The sequence below is a fragment of the Rhinolophus hipposideros genome (genome assembly GCF_964194185.1).
Source record: "Rhinolophus hipposideros genome assembly, chromosome: 19".
NCBI lineage: Eukaryota > Metazoa > Chordata > Mammalia > Chiroptera > Rhinolophidae > Rhinolophus > Rhinolophus hipposideros.
The window spans coordinates 24,656,584-24,676,494 of record NC_138065.1 but is presented as its reverse complement, the minus strand read 5'-3'; the positions used below and the strand labels follow the sequence as shown (position 1 = coordinate 24,676,494).

Here is a 19,911-nt window from a genome sequence, read left to right as displayed (position 1 = left end):
TTCTCACAGAAGCCAAGTGAAGCAGCTCACTTGGTAGATGCTGAGATCCTCACACATTTCACCTTTGGGGTTGTGTTTAGGCTTTTCCATAAAACTTCCTGATGAGGAAATTCACTTTGGCAGAGCTGATTGAGCTAACCATCTCTGGTATTGCTAAGAGAGGCCTCGTGGGCCATGTTTCCAGATTGCACCTACCTTGGCTTGGGTTCAGTGTGGCCTTCTGGTGAAGTGGCGCCTGGTGGAGACCTGCTCGAATCAGTTGAATAAGAGAACAGGCCCATTCTTCCAGGCTGTCTGCCAAACAGCCACCAAGAATTGGAGCCACCACCTCAGCCTGTGAAGCTGGGTCTTTCCGTCTCTTCTGGGGAGGAAACTGTATTTTAATGCCAGTCTGTTTCTAAGAGTAAACGCGTTGTATTGGGGATCCAGATGGACATAATTGGCAGGAAAAAATTGTAAGGGCTGATTGCCAAATTATGTTCCGACTCACTCTACATTGAAATTTGAGGCTAGTCAGCCCTTGGGTCACTAGCAGTATACCGAAGACTTAATAGAGTTAAACCTTGTGTCTTGGCTCCCTTGGTGTCTCCGTTTCTGAATTGCCATTGCAAAGCTTTCTACATTGGATTCCTGCAAGGATGTGGAAGGAATGAAGACCAGTTGTTTTCTGAAATGTTGCCTGGCTCTGTGAAGTGTCTTCATGTCATAGGCAGCCATATAAATATGTTATTTGCTTTGTTAAAAGCAAACCAGAACTATTTGAGGGGGGAGGGTTGTGATTCTGGAATGAGTATTTTGATGTGCTTTACATGGGTGTTTAAGAGGCGTTATTTCCCAATTGATTAATTGCAGTTTTTTTCGTATTATTCTATGCTCAAGTCAGCATGAAATACGTGCTCTATGAGCTCCCTGAACCAAATGGACAGAAGTAGGACAATTTTAAGTTGTTCTTGATTTATTTGTGTTTTACCTTGCTTGTGCTCTGCTACCAGACTAGCAAGGGGTTACCAACACCACAGATGGCCTTACAGGACCCAGAAGTATTCACTGAGAATCACTGAAATAAAATTGTTTTGCAAATGGTGTGTCCACTCTGGTTTTCTTGGTTTTTCAGAATGGACTGTATTCTATGTGACAGTGCTGGCTCTTACTCTCACAGTGCTGATGGGGGGCTTCACTTGGCTTTGCATCTGCTACTGCAAGAGGTACCAGTGTGCTTGTTTCTTTATCTGAAATACAGACACATCATTAAATGGGGTATGACAGTTTTAATGGCTTTTGCTTGAGTTTGTTAAACTGCTAACTGTTTGACAATCACTCTTTTTATGAAGACAAACTAGACTTTAAAAGTACTTTATAATGTGCTCTCCCCCACAAGGCATGTGTGCCTGGATAGATGAAATAATACTGGAGACAGCTTTCTCGTTGCAACTCTCATATTTTCTAGAAGGTTCAATGATTCTGTATCACATCTAATGTTATTTTGTGTCAGTTTCACATTGTATTCACTAGAACACTACCTAAGTGGGCTTACTTACCGTTCTCACTAGAGGAAGGAGTGTCAAAAGTATACTGATACAAACTGTAGGTTTTGATTATTTTACTTGTGTGAAGCAACAGTTGAATCTACCTGAAGTCTACTTAATAAATGCAAAACTTTAAGCAGGATGATACCATCACCAAAGAGAAGTTTTGCTTTGGGGTTTCCCGTCTTTCTTTTTCCTTGGAGCTGACCTTTGAGAAGCCCAGACCTGCCTTATAGTCCTAATCTCCCAGAACCAGATGCCTACCCTCTGGGAGGAGATTCATAGGATAGTGATTAGCCCTTAGAAGACAGCATTGGAGCCACTTGCCTATGTGAAACACCCTAATTGCTCTCCATAGAGAACGTGATAAAAATATAATGGTACCATGCCATAATTAATAGTTATTTTTCAGAAACCACTTATAAGTTATTTTACTTTTATTTGTGATTACTTTCCCAAAGGCTGGTGAAAGAGGCCACAGGCCCAGGTACTTCAGAGGACTGAATTTTATTAAGTTTTCCCAGAACTACCTGGGATGCTGGTCACACTACTGTGCTTGACTATTAAAATTCTGCAGCTTTGTGACATACGTGACATATGTGTATGTATCAAGTGATGATGATGATGATAGTGATTGTGAACGTTTATTGTTTGCCACTGTGATTAGTAATTCTAAGTGCTTTGTATATATTATTTTATTTAGTCCTCCATCAATATGTGCAAAAGGACCATTCTTACTCCGATTTTCCTGGTGCAAACATGGAGGCACAGAAGTATCAAAAAATTGTCTCAAAGTCACCCAGCTAGTAAACCTAGGGTTTACTCGTAATCACCATACTTGTAATCACCAAGCTATCAGAAAATGGTCTTTGTTCTATGAAACTACTGTTTGTTCTCTACATATCTTAACATGGTTTTGATGTTTGTTTTCAAATAATCCTCTGAAACAGAAGATGAGGCACATGTTTTTATGTGTTGTGAATAAATGAAAGACTGGGTTGTTGCTCATTAATTTTGTGAATTTATTATAATTTATGATTTTTTCTGATCGCTAGTTTATGTCATCTTTTTATTTCTGCATCCCTGGGTGTTACAGGGTAGTGTAGGTTCAGGGGAACAATTGCTCATTCAGATTTTTCTAAGGGAAGACTTGCTCATGGAGAAAAGCTCCCTGGGCCAACACACAGATATTGCAATTACTGTAAAGGTCTCTGGCACCTCAAACTAAAGCTTGGTGAGAGCCTGCAGGTCTCTGGCACTGCAAACTAAAGCTAGGTGGGCGATAGTGGTGTGGCCGTTTCTACTTCTTTCTTCAAGAGGTGTGATATACTTCAGTCCTGCTAGTGTGTTTGTGTATCATTAATAAAAGGTGCCAACTAATAGAATGTAATAACATTCTAAAGGCAAGCATTTCCTTTAATGTCCTCCATGCATTTTAAATCCTGGATCCCAGTTACCTTTCTGAGATGAGTTGAGCTTTACATTGTTCCTTTCAGACAAAACAGGACTAAAATAAGGAAGAAAACAAAGTACACCATCCTAGATGACATGGATGAGCAGGAAAGGATGGAGTTGAGGCCCAAATATGGTGAGATGTTCTCCAAGATGATTCCCTGGTGCCTTTATATTATCTAACCCAGGTATTTGCCTGAGAGTTTCCTGGGGTGAAGGGAGAATAGGCTGGAATCAGCACTTTGAGGGCGAAGGAAGAGTCAGGTTAGGCTTCTGTGAAGAAAAACAGCTGCTTGGACTGAGTCCGAGTTGTTTCAAGATTTGTGCCTGAGAAGCCGCAAGCCCAAAGAACATACCAGGTAGCTGAGTATAGGTCCTAGGTTTATTGAGTCTTACAGACCAGGGAGAGCCTCTGTGGTGGCGGCCGGAGGGGTAGTGATCCGCATGCAGGCAGAGAAGAAGGAAGGTTGTATAGGTCCAGCAAAACAAAGAGTGTTCCCTGGGAGAAACCATCTGGTGGGCCCTGCGGGCCGCTCTCATGCGCACAACATCCCATGGGGCCGAGAGATCGTGGCCGCTGCCCACTCAGCTGCCTGTGGGCCAAGCCTGTGCAACAACCTACCTCAGTCCCAAGGACATGTGGACTGGAAGACAAGAGTCTCATAAATTTAATGAAATTTTTGGCAAAGTCCTTTGTGTCCTTATATGAAACACCTGTTGTCAGCTGAGTACCTATCCGGTGACCCTGCAGCAAAGACTGCTTTTCATGTAGGTGTCCCCAGCGCCTATCTTTTCTCTACTCCTGGTTGGGGGTGCAGGGCCTGCAATGCCATTTCACCACAGCTCATCTCTGAATGCTATTCCCTTTTAGGTCTGTACACAAGAAATGCAGCAAAATAATGTTTGGACTTCAAAACCAAACATTTCCCAGCAGCTGCATTAGCTGATTAGCTGTGTATATTGATGGACACACAGAAAATTGACATTGTTGACCAAGTGAATAGATCCTTGTGCTTAGAACTATCTCCTGCCCACCTCAGTTGACTCCCAGATTCTCAGTTACTAGCTCTTGGACATGTATTATACCTTCTCTGGTTTCTGAGGTTGCTTACCACTGATTCTGTGGATTTTTTATAATTCTGGGTTTATAACTAAATTAATTCTTACAGAGGGATATAATCACCTTTAAAGTTGTGAGATGCTAAACATTATCCATAGAAATGTTGGGTGCCTGTCCTATGCACAGACACCAAATCAGGCCCAGGAGATGGGGCGGGAAATGGAGCACACACATGCCTGTAGACACTCCCAGCCCAGGGAAGGATAATTAATTACACTTGAGTCAGAGTCCTGTGGAAGCATGGACTATGCCCTGTAGGAACACAAAGGCCAATGACTGATTGTATGGAGAGTGTAGTGAGGGGCGTTGGCAGGGAAAGCTTCTCGGGAAATACAAATATAGCATGCACTTACCAGGTGATCACCGCTTGCATGACATAATTTAATACCAGGGATGTTATAAAGCCACTTCATACCTAAGAGCTCAAAGTGATTCGGGCTGCATTATCTCACCTACTTTCCTTCTAAAATACTCTCATCCTCTGACGTTCCTGTTCCTAGTCACAGAACCCCATTCTTCTTATAACCAGGTCCCAAGCCTCCGTCATTGTCCTTCTCCAGCCACCCCCATCTTGCCTAGTCTCCGGTCCTCTTTCTTCATCCTCATCACCACCACCCTTGCTCAGACCCTTATACTCTCACCCCTAAATTAACAGACCAACAGTAACACTTATCAGGTGTTTAGTGTTTAAGATGTACTAGGTACTGTTCATTTAATTCTAATCCTACTCACAGCTCTGTGAGATAGGTACTATGATTAGCCCCATTTTATAGGAGAGCAAACTGAGGCAAAGAAAAGTTGAGCAACTTGCCCAAGTGACAGGTGGTGAGCACCAAAGGCGGGTGGACAGGTGGTGCCCCAGAGCCTATGCTCCCTTTGCATGCATTGCACCGCTGTGTGGGCGGCATCCAGTCACCTCTCTTCCTTCTGTCCTGCACATGGTGCTAGTAGTAATGTCTTGAAACATTTTAATCATGTTACTCCTTTGCATATAGGATAAAATCCAAACTTCATTGTTTACCTTGTATTGCTTTTCTGTGAGCTCTCATCTCTCCAGTCTTTTTCATTATTCCTACATGAATCATTTCCTCCAGACTATTTTCTCCAAATATTTCTGGATGCCTCTGCATACTCCATGCCCCTCCCCATCCTCCTATGCAAATTCTCTCCTCTCTTCAAATCCTATCCTATGTGAAACATCACTGAAGTCATGTCAGCTTATCAGTGTGTACTTGTCTCTTCTTGATTCATTGAGATTTACTTTTAAAAATTTCTTGCGTGTTATGAAGCATCTTCTCGTGAGTTTTAATCTTAAATCCTTAGACACTATAAATTCTTTGAGAGCAGGAATCATATCTTATACCTGTCTGTCTCTTGTCTTAACCCTCAACAATCACAACCCAAAACGTGATTGAAATAGATGGTAAAATCGTTAACAGCTTTCATTTATTGAGTGCTTACTGAGAGCTAAATGCTGGGCAAGAGATTTACATGCAGTGTTTCACTTAACATTCATATAAACCCTTGGAGTAGATGCTTTGTTTTCTCCCAATTTAATACAAAAGGAGACTGAAAGCCCAGAAAAGTTATGTTTCTTGCCCAGGGTCACAAACTGGTAGTGTCAAAGCTCAGACTTGAGTTCAGGTGGGATTCCAAAGCCCCTGTCATTATTCACTAGGAGACCCAGACCTCTTGCTGTGCTGTGAGTGATTTCTGTGAAAGCGCAGAGGGCACAACTCTGCATGTCACCTGTCACCTGCAGCCAGAACGACAGACAAGGGAGAGTTTCCCTCAAGATGGCCTGTCTGCTTCTCCCTAGGTATTAAGCACCGAAGCACAGACCATAACGCCAGCCTGATGGTGTCCGAGTCTGAGCTTGACAGTGATCAGGACACACTCTTCAGCCGAGAGAGGACGGAGAGAAGAGACTCAAAGGTCTCCATGAACAGCTCTGTCAGGAATGGAGCTTCCTTCAGCTATGGCTCCAAGGACAGATAATTGAGCCTCTGTAAAATGGAGGGACACCACAGGAATCCTTAATCCAGGACTAGTCACTGGGAGTTAAGGCACCAAACTAACACTAATTGGAACAGTGCACTGATGTCTTTCAAATTGGGCTGGGCGTGTGTCCCCATATGTAAAAAGAACTGTTTTCTTGGAGTTTTCAGAACAAAAACACTCTTTTAACAGGGATGCTTGTTAATAGGATAAAAGCTGGGTAAAACGCTAAGGTACATATATTCTGCTTAAAAAGAGTTTTGTGTTTCTGTGGCTGGCACAGTATTGCCTCTGTTTAAGATTTGTCTCTGTTAACACCTGTTTCTATCTGCAGACCCCCCCCAGGAAAGGTGAGTTAAAACAGATATAAAGAGGGCTGATTTCTCTCTTAGGAGCTGTGATTACAAGGACGACTTTCTGAACATGGCTTCTCGGGTAGGACCCATAAAGGCAGGTGGGTGCATATGTTAAAATAGTTCACCCAAGGTACGGGCTGTGTTCTGTGCAATAGGTTTTCTGTGTTGAGCGTGACACCCATACAGAGCAAAGCCCTCCTGTTCTTACTCCTTTCCTCCGGCCAACCACCATTTCTGCGCTCTCTCTGGAAAGCAGCTAGCTCTGCTAGCTCTTATATTATCAGGACCAGAGGCAATAGAAAGGGAGCTTTAATGACCAGCAATTATTGAAGGCAGCATTTTAACATTCTTGATCTTTTCTTTCTCCAAGAAAAACACACTACACTGAGGCTTCTCTTAGACCCATTCTACACAATAGAAGTGATGATCAATTCAGTAAACAATTATTAACTATGTACTACAGGCCATGCATTTGGACTGCAACAGACAGGGTGATGACTCAGCAACTTTGCATCTATTCCAAAACTCTAATAGTCTTAATTATTTTAGTGGGCTCATGATACTCTGGACCCTTACAGGTACTTTCCACAAGAATAACTTGACATAGTCACTTCATATGTGTCGTGCGGGGGACACTGCTCGCTGCGCCATTTGTCGTGCAGGGTCTCAGCTCCCACTTCCCGCCCAAGAACGCAGGACACGGTAAGGCCAAAAAGGAACACCCACGGAGCCATAGATAGGGGAGTCAAACCAATATATTCTCGCTGGCGGCTGGGCTGGAGACACAGGAAGCAGGATCTACATAATCTGCCTAACAGCAGTCCGCGCTTGCCAGCCACCATCTTCTTGCTAGCCCCCATTCCTTTTCTGCTAGAGTAGCCACAGCCATTATATTAGTGGCCAATGGCTTACGGGTTACAGCTGACGGCCAACTAGCCACAGCTGCTGGCCATCTGATCACAGTTGATGGCCATTTACTACCCGAGCCAGCACCTTTCTATTGTGAGGCTGAGAGCCTGGAAACTGTTTTTTGGGGCTTTGTCCCCACAATATGTTTAAAAATACATTTATTAAGCAGTTTTTCTACTAATAAGTCATTTTAAATATATGAAAAAATTAAACCATCCCCAACCACAAAGCAGCACCCCAGAGCAATGAGCTAGACTAATTGTAATCTGACAAGTTCCCCGTGGCTCATGATTCTAAAAGGCTGGTGGCCTGGGTGATGTCCTTAGCATTCTTTGTGGGAGGACTAGAATGACAGGTGGGGCCATCACAGATAGAACCAGTGTTGTGGCATCAAGCATGACCACACCTAAATAATATCCTGTTGCACAAGTTTCTGTAAAACTAGGATTGCTTTGCTATGATTAAGTGGAGAAACAAGATTAAACCACTAGGTTTAAATCATTGGGGCACGAGCAACAGAGAAAAAACTTTCTGTGGGCCTTTAAAAAGTTAAGCTTTCAGGTACTTTGGTTATCTCTGGTAAAATTTATCCTCATGAGACTATCTTGTTTTTAATTATTGTACTTTAGAGGGAATGGCAGAACTAAAAAGTATAGGAGTGTGATTTTATTTTAGAAATACTTTCTTTGCTTATGCTTACACTTTCTGTATTGCTAGCCAGTTCAATACTGTCTATGATGTTAGAAGGAAAATGTGATGCTTTTTACACCAATAGTTACCTTCATAAACTTAAAATCTACCCAACCTAGTGAGTAGAGTTGTTATTTTCATGCACAATAGGAAATTTCTGGCATAGAAGATGGCAACCCATCTTCTGGTGGAGACGACTGGCGGAGTATCATGATGAAGGGAGTGTCATCTGTTAAGTGCTTTATGTACATAATACATGTGTTTTACATACTCAGTTGATGCTTACACTCATCTTTGAAAAGCAGGTGTTATCCTCTTGTTAGAAAATGATGTGAAGGCCCAGAGAGTTTAAGTAACTTGCCCAAGGTCACAGCCAATACGCATGGATCTGGGAATTGAATGCAGAATTTTTAAACTTCAAATTCCATGCTTTCTACTTCCTTACTTCTACTACACAAAGAGCTCCTCCTCCCCACCCCCCACCCCCTGTTGGAGGGCAAATTCTGGTGGACCTGTTGGACCATCTGTTCCTATGACTAAGAGGAATGCTTTCTGCGGTGAGAGAGAAAGAAGGAGAGGAGCTCCCCAGATGTTCCCATTGGGACACACCCAGGCCACCCTTCTGGTCTGCAAAGTGCTGCTTCTGCTCCTTCTCTGCCTTCTCAGCCATCCTCTCTGCTCCTTCCTCCACAGGAGGATCTTGAGTTGAGTAAATCAAAAATAAACATCACACTAGTGATCAGAAAGTGGGTCCTCTCTCATCCCCTCCTCATCAGATGAGCAGAGTGGGAGGTGGGATGACAGCAGCATTCTTCCTCCTGTGTGCTCATCATGAAGGGCCTTTGGAAGATCAAGTTCCCCAAGAGCTTTGCACAGATGAGCAAAGCAGGCCCTGGCATGTAGGGGAGGGCACTTGGGGGACTCACAGGTAAACAACATGCTTTGTTGCTATTTTAAATTCAATGAACAAGGATTCAAGACCACAGTATTAAGAAGTCAGTCATGTTTGTGACTAAAGAATCTCCTGACAAACATTTACTGTGGTAAGAAACGCACCACACAACATACCAACCTCGTGGATGGGGAGGGAGGAGTACCACTCTTTTTGTGTACGACCAGGTTATCATGGACTTTGGCTTAAGTCTTGGTTTTACTTTTTAAAAATGTATTATTTCCCCCATGTACTGACAAGGCATATTTCTAATATAACACTATTAAACTTATGTACTAATCTGCATACAGGTGTCTATATTTTTTGTAAAGTCCAGTTGTTGTTGGGGAGGGGGGATCTTTTTGTGTGTGTGTGTTTCTGTGTAAAGTGATTTCCCTTGAGTAGAAGTCAGCAAACTGACCCACAACCTGTTTTCGTGTGGCCTGTGAGCTAAGAATCGTTTTCACATTTTCAAATGGTTGAAAAAAATTGTAAGAATTTTTGTGACACGTGAAACTTACATGAAATTCATATTTAAGTGACCATGAAGTCTTATTGGAACACATGCACGCTCATCCATTCACTGACGTATAGCCTGTGGTTGCTCTGTGCTGTAACAACAAAGATGAGTAGTTCCAACAGAGACTGTCCCCAGCTTAAAATATCTACTATCTGGTCCTTTACAGAAAAAATTTCTGAAGGCTCAAGTAACACCCGATTCCCTCCATCCTGTGGGAGGACAGGAGTGTGGGAGTCACTGAGCATGCTCAGTTGTCTGCCTCCTCTCCTCGGCCAGCGGGTACCCACCAGCAGATTCTCTGACATCAATGGGCAGTGTACTCACAGTTGGGGGGGGGTGCAAATTAGATTAGGGGGAGTATGTCCCTAAGCTACATCCCCTAATCTAGTTTCTATCAGTAATAAAGCTAACATTTTGCATTCCATCTGCGTAACTCCTGCATCACTTTCTCAGCCTCCAGGTTGGGAAGAGTGGGGTGTCACCTTTTGAGTCCTTAAAACCTCACAGCCATGCCTGTCTGTTTTAAGGGTGGCCTCCCTATTAGGAAGCTAATGGATTGAAAGAACTGGGTTGTGTTAAAAGTCTTGGAATTGAAGCTAGGTTGACCAAAAAAATTGACTCATAATAAACGGCATACACTTACAGAGTACAATTTGCTTTAATGTATGAACAACCATGAAAGTATCACCACAATCAAGATAAACTTTCTTTGTGACCCCTTGTAATCTCTCCCTCCCCAGGCAACTACTAATCCACTGTCACTATAGATTAGCTAGAATTTTCTAGAGTTTCACATAAAATGGAATCATTCAATATGTATCCATTGTTGACTTTTTTCATCCCTAAGTCATTTAACCTGCCTCATTAGCAACTTTGATCAGGAAAATACTTGAGATAAAGATACTGTTCAAGCGAGTGGGGTGACTGTAGTTAGCAACCTCCTTAAATGGCTCCTGGGTCATCCTCAGTCCTGTAACAGCTTTGTATTTATTTACTGAGAGACCAAAGCTGCACTTTCTAAACTAAATGGATCAAATCTTTGTAATCTTTAGTGGTGACTTTCCATTACTGAAAAAAAAAAAGTTCTGAGTTAAGTCTGAGTTAGCCTAAGACTTACCATAAAATTCCAATTTTAAAGTTTCCCTCAAGCCAAAGTATTTTCTTTTTAATCTCAGAGGAACAGTGAGCTATTTCGAGAACTTAGCCCTCAAGAGAGAGACTTGTACTCCAAAGATTTCATTAAAAAGCAAGTCACTGGGGTGGTCGGTTAGCTCAGTTGGTTGGAGCGTGGTACTGGTAACACCAAGGTTGCCAGTTCAATCCCCATACGGGCCACTGTGAGCTGCGCCCTCCTTTAAAAAAAAAAAAGCGAGTCACCCTAGAAGGGGCACAAGTAGGGGCTGGCAGTGTTCTGTTTCTTGCTGTGGGAGCTGGTCTCAGTGTGTGCTCCATTTGTGAAAATTCAGCATGTTGTTCACTTATTCATGTATGTTCTCTTTTCTGCATGTGTTACGCTAAGTGAAAATTTAATTAAAAAAAGAAACCTTGCCAAGAGACTTTACCATCAAAGCCAACTAACAATAAAGCAGCACAAGGGAATTCCTTGGTGGTGACTCCTTGGTTCTGTAGCTTGGTTGTAGTGGTGGCTACACAAATCTACCTGATTTGATAAAACTGGGTAAAACTACACACACACTCACACACACACACATACACACAAAAACTAGTGAAATTGGCATAAAGCTTGTATTTACAGTATTGTACTAATGCCAATTTCCTGGTTTTTATACTGTTGGTTCCATAAAATGTTAACACTGGGAGAAGCTAGGTGAAGGGACACAGAAACCTATTTGGTTACCTCCTATGAGTTTATATACTTTTCTGTATAAAAAAAAACTCCCCAAACTTTGGGAAAAGTACATAATGGTTAATAGTGGAGTATATGGAAGAGATTAGAAAATTTGAGAAAGCTGGAGTATATGACTTTCTCAGACAGTCATATTCCGCAAAGCAGGTAAGTTTAGTTCAATAAACATTTGATGAGCAGGAACCACGGAACAAGCCCTACTGTAGGTGCTAGGGTACAAAACTTCACATGCAGGCTCCTGGCCCAGGGCACTCTAGCAGCTCTCTGGGTAGGAAGCACCATTTACACATGTGTTAGAGGAAAAATAATTTTCTCTCTACCCTTCCGAGTGCTTGGCTGGAACCCTTGTAATAAAAGACAGATTAACAAATGAAAAACAGGTTTTTCAACACATATACTTCCTGTATTCCTTGGAGGTACCCAGGGAAAAATTAGTAACTCAAAGAGGTGGCTTAAAACGCCAAAGGTTAATGACAGAGAATCTTAAAGCAGGAAGAGAAAAGCAGTTAACTACAAGGGAGCTCCCATAAGATTATCAGTTGATTTCACAAAAGAAACTGCAGGTCAGAAGGGATTGGCACGAAATATTCAAAGTGATGAAAAGCAAGTATCTGTAACCAAGATTACTGTATCCAGCAAAGCTATCATTTAGAATTGAAGGACAGATAAAGAGCTTCTCAGACAAGAAAAAGCTACAGGATTTCATCACCACCAAACCAGTATTATAAGAAATGTTAAGAAAAAAATAAAAAATATGAATAACACAAGAGCCATAACTACATACCTATCAATAATTACTTTAAATGTTAATGGATTAAATGCTCTAATCAAAAAAGTGGCTGAATGGATAAGAAAGCAAATCTTTAATATATAGTACCTACAAGAGACTCACTTCAGGTTGAAAGACACACAGACTGAAAGTAAAGGGATGGAAAAAGATATTTCAAGAAAATGAAAAAAAATTAAAAGCTGGGGTAGCAATACTTATACCAGACAAAATAGACTTTAAAACAAAGGCTGTAACGAGACAAAGAAGGATCAGTAATTCACTTCTGGGTATTTATCCAAAGACACCCAAAACACTAATTCAAAAAGACATGCATCTATATGTTCACTGCAACATTATTTACAATGGCTAAGAATTGGAAGCAACCTAAGTGTCTATCAATAGATGAATGGAGAAAGAAAAAGTGGTACAGATACACAATGGAATATTATTCAGCTACAAAAAAGAATGAAATCTTGCCATCCATCTGCAACAACATGGATGGACCTACAGGGTATTATGCTGAGTATAGTCAGACAAAGACAAATACCACATGATTTCACTTATATGTGGAACCTAAATAAATAAACGAACAAACAAAACTGAAACTCATAGATACAGAGAACAATTTGATGGTTGCCAGATGGGAGGGGGATTGGAGGGATGGGTGAAGAGGGAAAGGGATTAAGAAGTACAAATTGGTAGTTACAAAATAGTCATTGGGATGTAAAGATAGCATAAGGAATATAGTCAATATTGTAATAACTATGTATGGTGTCATATGGGTACTATATTTATCAGGGTGATCACTTAGGTAAGTGTTTAATCACTATGTTGTATACCTGAAACTAACATATTGTATGTCACCTGTAATTGAAAAAAAAAAATTTTAAAAAAGAGGTGGCTTACAACTCTGGTTTACATAACTTCTTCAAGAAAGATCAATACATTTGTGGAGAAATGACAGGACAGAGGAAAGCAGTTGTAGGCTTTCAAAGGCAGAGATAAAGGCTAGATAGTGAAATTTGTTACATAGATTCCTCTGGTGCCCTCTCCAGGGTATAGCGTTGTCTCTGGGGATTAACCTTTGTCCTTCATGGTGGAGGGCAGAGGAGGGGCACCTTTGTAAACTTACATCCTACTTTTAGGCAAATAGGGGGAGGGCAGAGAGCTTTTCTTGTATTTCCTTCTACTCTGTTGCCTTCAGCTCACAATAATCCTTTATGCCAATGTGGCATATTTTGGGGTTGCATATTCTGCTACCCTTCATACATATCTGAACTAGTCTAATAATATCCAGTACAAACTCAAATGATGAACTGGCAAGAAAAAAACTGCCAGCAGAAACTTCATCACAGAAATAGGAAATTGTGTTAATTCAACATTTATTAATTACACACACAACTCTGCTGACTTATACATCTACACAATTATCAAAACCTAGAAAAATGGTATGTGCACATTTAGAAAACAAAACACACTTCCCACTACACTTATTCCCAAGTTTTATCCCAAAAAATATAGCACAAAAAAAGAAAAAGAAATCACAGCATAAATAGTATTCAAGTAAAATACAAGCTGAAATACTGGCAAAAGAATAATTAACATCCTGGGCTCCATCCTTTAGAGAAGGCAGTCATGTGGCAAAATTTAAAGTTAATAAGTTGACAATAGATTTATTTGCATTGTGCTTCTGATCTTTATTTTCACTGAGTCTTTGCATATGAATAAAGGTAGACATGGAAAGAAACAAACAACTTTTAAGCATATTTAAATGATTTAAATCATATTTTAAATCATTTTTAACCACAGTGAAAAGCCACACCGAGGGAAAAGATATAATCCAGACAAGCTCTTATGCATAGCTGGGAATGTAAGCGGAGAAGTACTTTCTCAAGGCCAACAGACCCCCATTATCTGGGTAACTTCATTTGACTTATGTGATCATTACTGGGAAGTTCTTGGTGAGAACTCAGTAGAGTCATGCACAGAAAGTACTTTTTACATAGCAGGTATTCAACAAAATGAAATAATGCCTGGTAAAGGCAGGGAAGGTCAATATCTCCTTCTTGGTCTGGATCAGGAGTTGGGAAACTTTCTGTAAAGAGGCAGAGAGTAAATATTTTAGGCTTTGCAGGACATACTACCTCGGTGCAAGTACTCAGCCATGCCAAGAAAGTAGGCATAGACCATCGGTAAACGAAAGGGTGTGGCTATGTTCCAATAACATTTTATTTATGGACAATGAAATCTGAATTTCATATAATTTTCTTGTGTCATGAAATATTGTTTTGATTTCCCCCCCAACCATTTGGAAATATAAAAACCATTCTTAGCTCTGCATTGTACAAAAACAGGGCAGGCCAGATTTGCCAACCCCTGGGCTAGTAACAGTCCTTTTCTACTTCATGTTGTAATACATATATATTTTTGTATGTCCCATCCATCACATATGGTACCTTACTGAAAAATAACCAAAAATTGTTCATTTAAAAACACTTCTCTTCCCACAATCCAGAACAATTTTACTACATAGTAAGTGATTTCTTTTTGAATTATTTTAATTAAAAAATGAATCAAATATATTACAGTGAGTCTCTGGCCCTGATTTATGTACCTGGTGAGCCAAATATACAAGAAAACTCAGTCTACCACCTAGCCAAGGAATCCACTGGCTGACAAAGTTACACATTTATTTGAATATATTCCTCCAACTTCTCCAAGCATCAGTATTCTAGACATCTAAAAAATAACAGGGCATTTTTACTGTTAATAGAAAACACTCAAATATTAAGTAATTAGGATGTTGTATAAAACAACCTGAAAACTACAAAGTAGGAATTAACTGTCAGTGTGCTGTGTGTATGATTCTTGACAGGGCCTGAGCAATGTAGTATGTCACCCGGAGGCAGGTTTCAGCGCTTTCCTTCTTTGGGCCCCAGGGACATGGCTGGTGTGATCCTGGCCAAATACAAGGAGTTCCAGGACTGGCTATGGTCACTTCCCTGGGCTCAGTGAGGAATGCTAAGTGCTGGGTGAGTTCAGGAGCAATTGCCTCCAGCACTGATTTCATTCATGCTTTCCTTCCACGACTGGGAATATCCATCACCGGGAATATCCATCACTGGAATATCCACGGACTATCAGTGGTTTCTGCACACAGAGTGGGAAAGGAAGGAGCTTCATTTGCACATTCCGCCAGGAACAGCCCTTATTCCTTTTCCTCAGTGTATCGGTGGATGGGAGATAGACCCAGATAAGCCTAGAATTTTCTTAATCAGTTTTTCTTTTAGAGTGACAAGAAATACCAGTTATAGGGTGTTTTGTTTTTAAAGGATGAACTGTGGAAACTCTTACTAGATAAAAGGTGCCTGAAATTCAAGGCCTCATGCCTTCCCCGTAAGATTGATCGGCAATTGTGAAAATTCTTTTTGTGATTACTGTGGTGAAAGTGCTTTGGCTCTTCTGGAGGGGAAGGAGCAGCACCTCCTGAGGCCAGAGTGAGCAGACTACCAGTGACAACCACACTCAGGCTCAAGGGAGCAGACAGTTGGGCACTGCCATCTTGGTCAAGCCCCTGCCGGATGCCCAAGGGGAGTCATAATAATAAGACTAATATTAACAGCTCCTATACTACCATCAGATTGTCATTTTTTTTTTTGCAAACATTTTCACTTTCTCTTAGGCTCACAATACCCCATTGAGCTAAGAAAGGAATAAACAGAACCCCCATTCTACGTGGGGGATGGAATTGTTGACCGGCCTGTCCATGGGACAAAGCTACTGCTCAGTGAAAGAAGCGGGCCAAGCTACTATGTGTGTGCCTTCCACTCAACCAAGCTGTTCTGCTGTTAGCTTTACACTTAGGCTCTTTTCCTAAAGGAAACAAAATGAAATGGAAAACAGGACAGAAATGAAAATATGATCTTTAAGCAGTAAATTTAGGACAATGAAGACTTCAATTTTAAAAACTGGTCCAGAACCAGGGAGAGGTGCACCTTCTTTCCTCACGGAAGCACAGGCAATTCTGTGCTATTTCAGAAGTCATAAAAATGATTAATTCAGCCTCTGTAGCAACCTCCAAATACTTAGCAAGTGTCTTCAGTGCTCTGTCCTTCTGACCAGCCTGTCGGTCATACTCAAGGCTCTCCTCTGCAGGGAGGTCCCCTCCTTTCAGTCTAAGTGCCACGGCCATGTGAGAGATGCTGAGTCAATGCCCAGGCAGGTATCAGCCTTTGTGATGGGGCCACTGGGGCCAGTCTGCCTCCCACTGTACTTTGCTCTGCGGTACATGGTGCCGTCTGGTTCCTGGGGAGTCGGCGGCCACAGGTACCGTGGCACCTATAGGTCCCTTGTTAGGTAAGGGGAGGGGTAGGAGTCACATCTGCTTAAGATTAAGAGGATTGGATGAGCTTTAAAAAATTAATAATTCAGATATCCTATTGGTTTATTTAAAAAAAATGGATGGCATGTCCCCATATATGTAGGTAAGCTTCCTTTTTATATTTTAAAGAACTAAAAATCCTACAAGCCTCCAAAGCACACATACTTGAGCTCCAGATATTCATCAATGCCATATTTGGAGCCCTCTCGCCCAAGGCCAGACTGCTTCACTCCTCCAAATGGGCACTCCACGGAGGAGATCAGTCCTTCGTTCACGCCCACCATGCCAACTTCCAACTGTTCTGCCACCCGCCAGATCTGGGCCGGGTCTTGAGAGTAAAAATAACCTGTCACAGGTAAAGGACACAGATGGCATGTAGAATAATCATTAAAGATGTCATTTCTAAAGCTGAGGATGTCACTAACGACTGTCTGCCTAGTCGCTCGGGCCTGGAATCCACCCGGCCCCCATATAGATCCCCAAGTTGGTTGTGTCCATTGCTTCCCCTCATATCCTTTAGACACCATCTTTCTGCTTCTGTTTCCACTCTTGCTAGTGCTCTCAGCATCTTCTCTCAGGACTGTAACCATAATATCCCAGCACCTGTGATCTACTATTCAATTAGTCCTGCATACCTCTGTTAGATTATCCATGTGACATTTCTGCCCAAACTGTCCAGTGACTCCTTGTCATCTATAAAATGAGGTTAAGTTCCTAGTGGATATTCAAACCTCCCTAAAGTGGTTTTAGTCAACACTTTCAACGTTACCTTCCATTATTCCAGTCACCAACCATCTTCTCCAAACTCATCAATCAAATTCTCCTTGTCCTTTCTTACTTTACTTCTTAAATCCTTGGTCCCCTCTGTCCAGAGTCTCTCTCCTCCAATCTCTGCACAATCAGAATCCTGCACATATTTATGACCTAGCACAAGGCATGGCTTCCCATCATCACATTACAAAAGGAAGAAAGGAACACTGAACTCAGTGTTACAGGGTCACTTGTGCACACACTGTACCCCAGCTTCATGATAATGTTGAGTAGGCAGCATGGGGTAAGGGACTCCACAGCACGCATATCCTCCCTCTTATTATAAATAGTTCTTTTACACCTAGAGGGGAAGCTCCTATAGAGCTAGAGCTCTATCTTTATGTCTTTGTGTCTTCCTCAGTACTTCACTCACTGTAGATGCTAAATATAAATTTGTTGCATACATCTGTGCACAATTTTGTCAGGGTGATTGCGTACATAGTGTGGCCACCGTTCTTTTAGTTTAGAAATGGTCAAGGATGCTCTCTGCTCAATCTGTGCTACCTCACTGTTCAGCTCTAGAAGCCAGGAAAATGGGAGAAGCACTTGGAATTTCCAGGCATCAAGCCCCTGAGAACAAGGGTGTGTGCGATTCCCCCCCTAGAACAATCTGCACTGCCTCTCCTTCCACCACCCCCTTGCTTCTCAGAAAGCAACAGACATGTGTTCCAGTGAATTGTCCTTCTCAAAACCCAGTGCTGTGTCTAAAAGGAACACTCCAGCACCAGCCTGAGAAATATTATGACTGCCACTGAGTCGGGATGGACACCTACCTGCTAACCCAACGTCAGTAGCATTAGCAATTGCCACAGCCTCCTCCTCTGAGTCGAACCTGCCAAAGTTAATATGGTCATCAGTATAACCTGTAAAGGGGCATAAAGAAAACGAGCTGTCTTTCCTGCTGATTTGTTTCCCCAATAATGGCAAGAGGTAAACAGGAGTTCTGTAAAGAGATCCCAAAATAGAGTACAGAGGAAAATGGCACCACTTGCAATGATGACTCAGCATTCGTGCTCAAACAGCCCAGTTCACATCTTGTAAGACAGCAAGAGACAGGCAGGCTGATGTGCAGGGAACTGTGGTATATCCACAATGTCAAACAAAATGCTGTAAAAAAATGGATCAGTGCTGTTGTTACCTACGTGAATATACACGTTAGAAGCAAAATGTAGTAGAAAGAAAACCATCCAGAGGCAGCCAGGCCCGGAGTTCTGATGTTGGCTCTACCACATATGATGCTTAACAGTGTGAAGGCACTGAGTCTCTTCTTCTCTGAAAGAAAGTGTGGTAGAACCAAAGCCCCATGCGGGCTCTTCCAGCTTTATCATTTTATTGCTGGAACAAGATTTGAGTGGCATTTTCCTGTTGCCCCAGAATTGTAACTGAGGCAATATGTTCAAGCACCCTAATTCAGAGATCTGCCAGTAGTGGGGGCTCCCATGTCTCTGGGGGCACTCGGCAGAACTGGCTGGGCTCCCCCAGGCCCCAGTTGATACGTGGGGAAAACTGGGAGAGAAAAAGGCAGCTCTGGGGGAGGGAAGGTCAAGGACGGTGGCCCTGAGAGAATCACTTGTTCAGAGGATGACACTGGTCTCCTAGAGCCATTCTATTCACTGGAGAACAGGAAAACAGCATTGCTGATGTCCTTACTTTGCACCCATCCCTCAGAGATACAATAATGATATCATCAGTCACAGTGTCATTGAGGATCTATACCTTTCAAGTGTACATGCTAATATCTGAGCTGTGTGGGAGATGAGAGTCCACAGGTAACAGCTGAATCCTCTCCTGACCCTAACATTTTAATGTACAGCAACAACCATAATGATATCAGGCTGTATGATAAGCACTTTGTGCACGTCATGTCACTTAAACCTCACACCTCCCCTGGGAGGCAGGTACTACTTGTATTGTTTTCCCACATGACATTCCGGAGGCTCAGAGAAGTTAAGTCATCAGGGGACACAGGTGTGAAGTAGCAAAGCCTGATTGCCTCCTTCTGGTTTCCTGAGAAACATCAAATTCACATTCTAGGTAAAAATTTTCACTAGATGAAAAAGTTCTTCAAGTGGCAGAATAATATATAAACTTCATTAGCAAGATGGTAACAAAGCTGGCAAAGTATATGATTAGAAAGATTTCTGTCCTGGATAAGATGGCACAGGCAGCACAGCTGCCAACTTTCTTTGGAAACGTGATGTCAGAGGAGCGAGAAAGAGAATCATGGCTCAAAAACCTCATCAGCAACTAACATCAAAAATGCACAACACCTGTAGAGGCCAAGAAGTGATTGGATCTTGGGGACAATGACAGCCTCAAGTGGGAGAGGTAGGCGTCACCCATGGAGGGGTTGGGAAGGGACAGAGCTCCATGGAGCCCATGGACATGGGGCTAGACCTCCTTCATCACACCTGAATTTCAGGTGATGTTGCCTATAGACCTGGCTCTCTGGATTAATGCTATATTGCCACAGGGTAGAAAAGCAGCAAGGCCAGCTTAGGGCAGCAGGCCCAGGCAGTACTTAAGCCCAGCTGGCTTAGTGAACCACCCAGAACAACGACAGGCCTCTTCTCACCAACCCA

The 19,911-nt window shown here is 42.1% G+C and overlaps 2 protein-coding genes across 13 annotated transcripts in view; one reads left to right on the top strand and one right to left on the bottom strand.

Moving 5' to 3' along the window:
- Positions 1-6,214, top strand: part of KIAA0319 — a 64,307-nt gene extending 58,093 nt beyond the window's left edge. The window contains 3 exon segments of the mRNA XM_081026643.1: positions 1,115-1,205; positions 3,023-3,114; positions 5,918-6,214. Coding sequence (XP_080882769.1) covers positions 1,115-1,205; positions 3,023-3,114; positions 5,918-6,096 — 362 coding nt within the window. The 3' untranslated portion in view covers positions 6,097-6,214.
- The window catches only part of ALDH5A1 (aldehyde dehydrogenase 5 family member A1), a gene marked incomplete at its 5' end in the record, with an annotated part of 48,554 nt that continues 34,154 nt past the window's right edge, over positions 5,512-19,911 (bottom strand). For 2 of the 12 annotated variants that reach the window (XM_081026627.1, XM_081026622.1), the window contains 3 exons: positions 7,191-8,439; positions 16,685-16,865; positions 18,103-18,161. In XM_081026627.1, the coding sequence (XP_080882753.1) occupies positions 8,400-8,439; positions 16,685-16,865; positions 18,103-18,161 (280 nt within the window). In that variant the 3' untranslated portion in view covers positions 7,191-8,399. Of the gene's footprint in view, positions 6,105-7,190; positions 8,440-13,504; positions 16,866-18,102; positions 18,162-19,911 lie in introns of those variants that run through there. The other 10 variants (XM_081026631.1, XM_081026633.1, XM_081026630.1 and 7 more) reach the window with 7 other exon arrangements.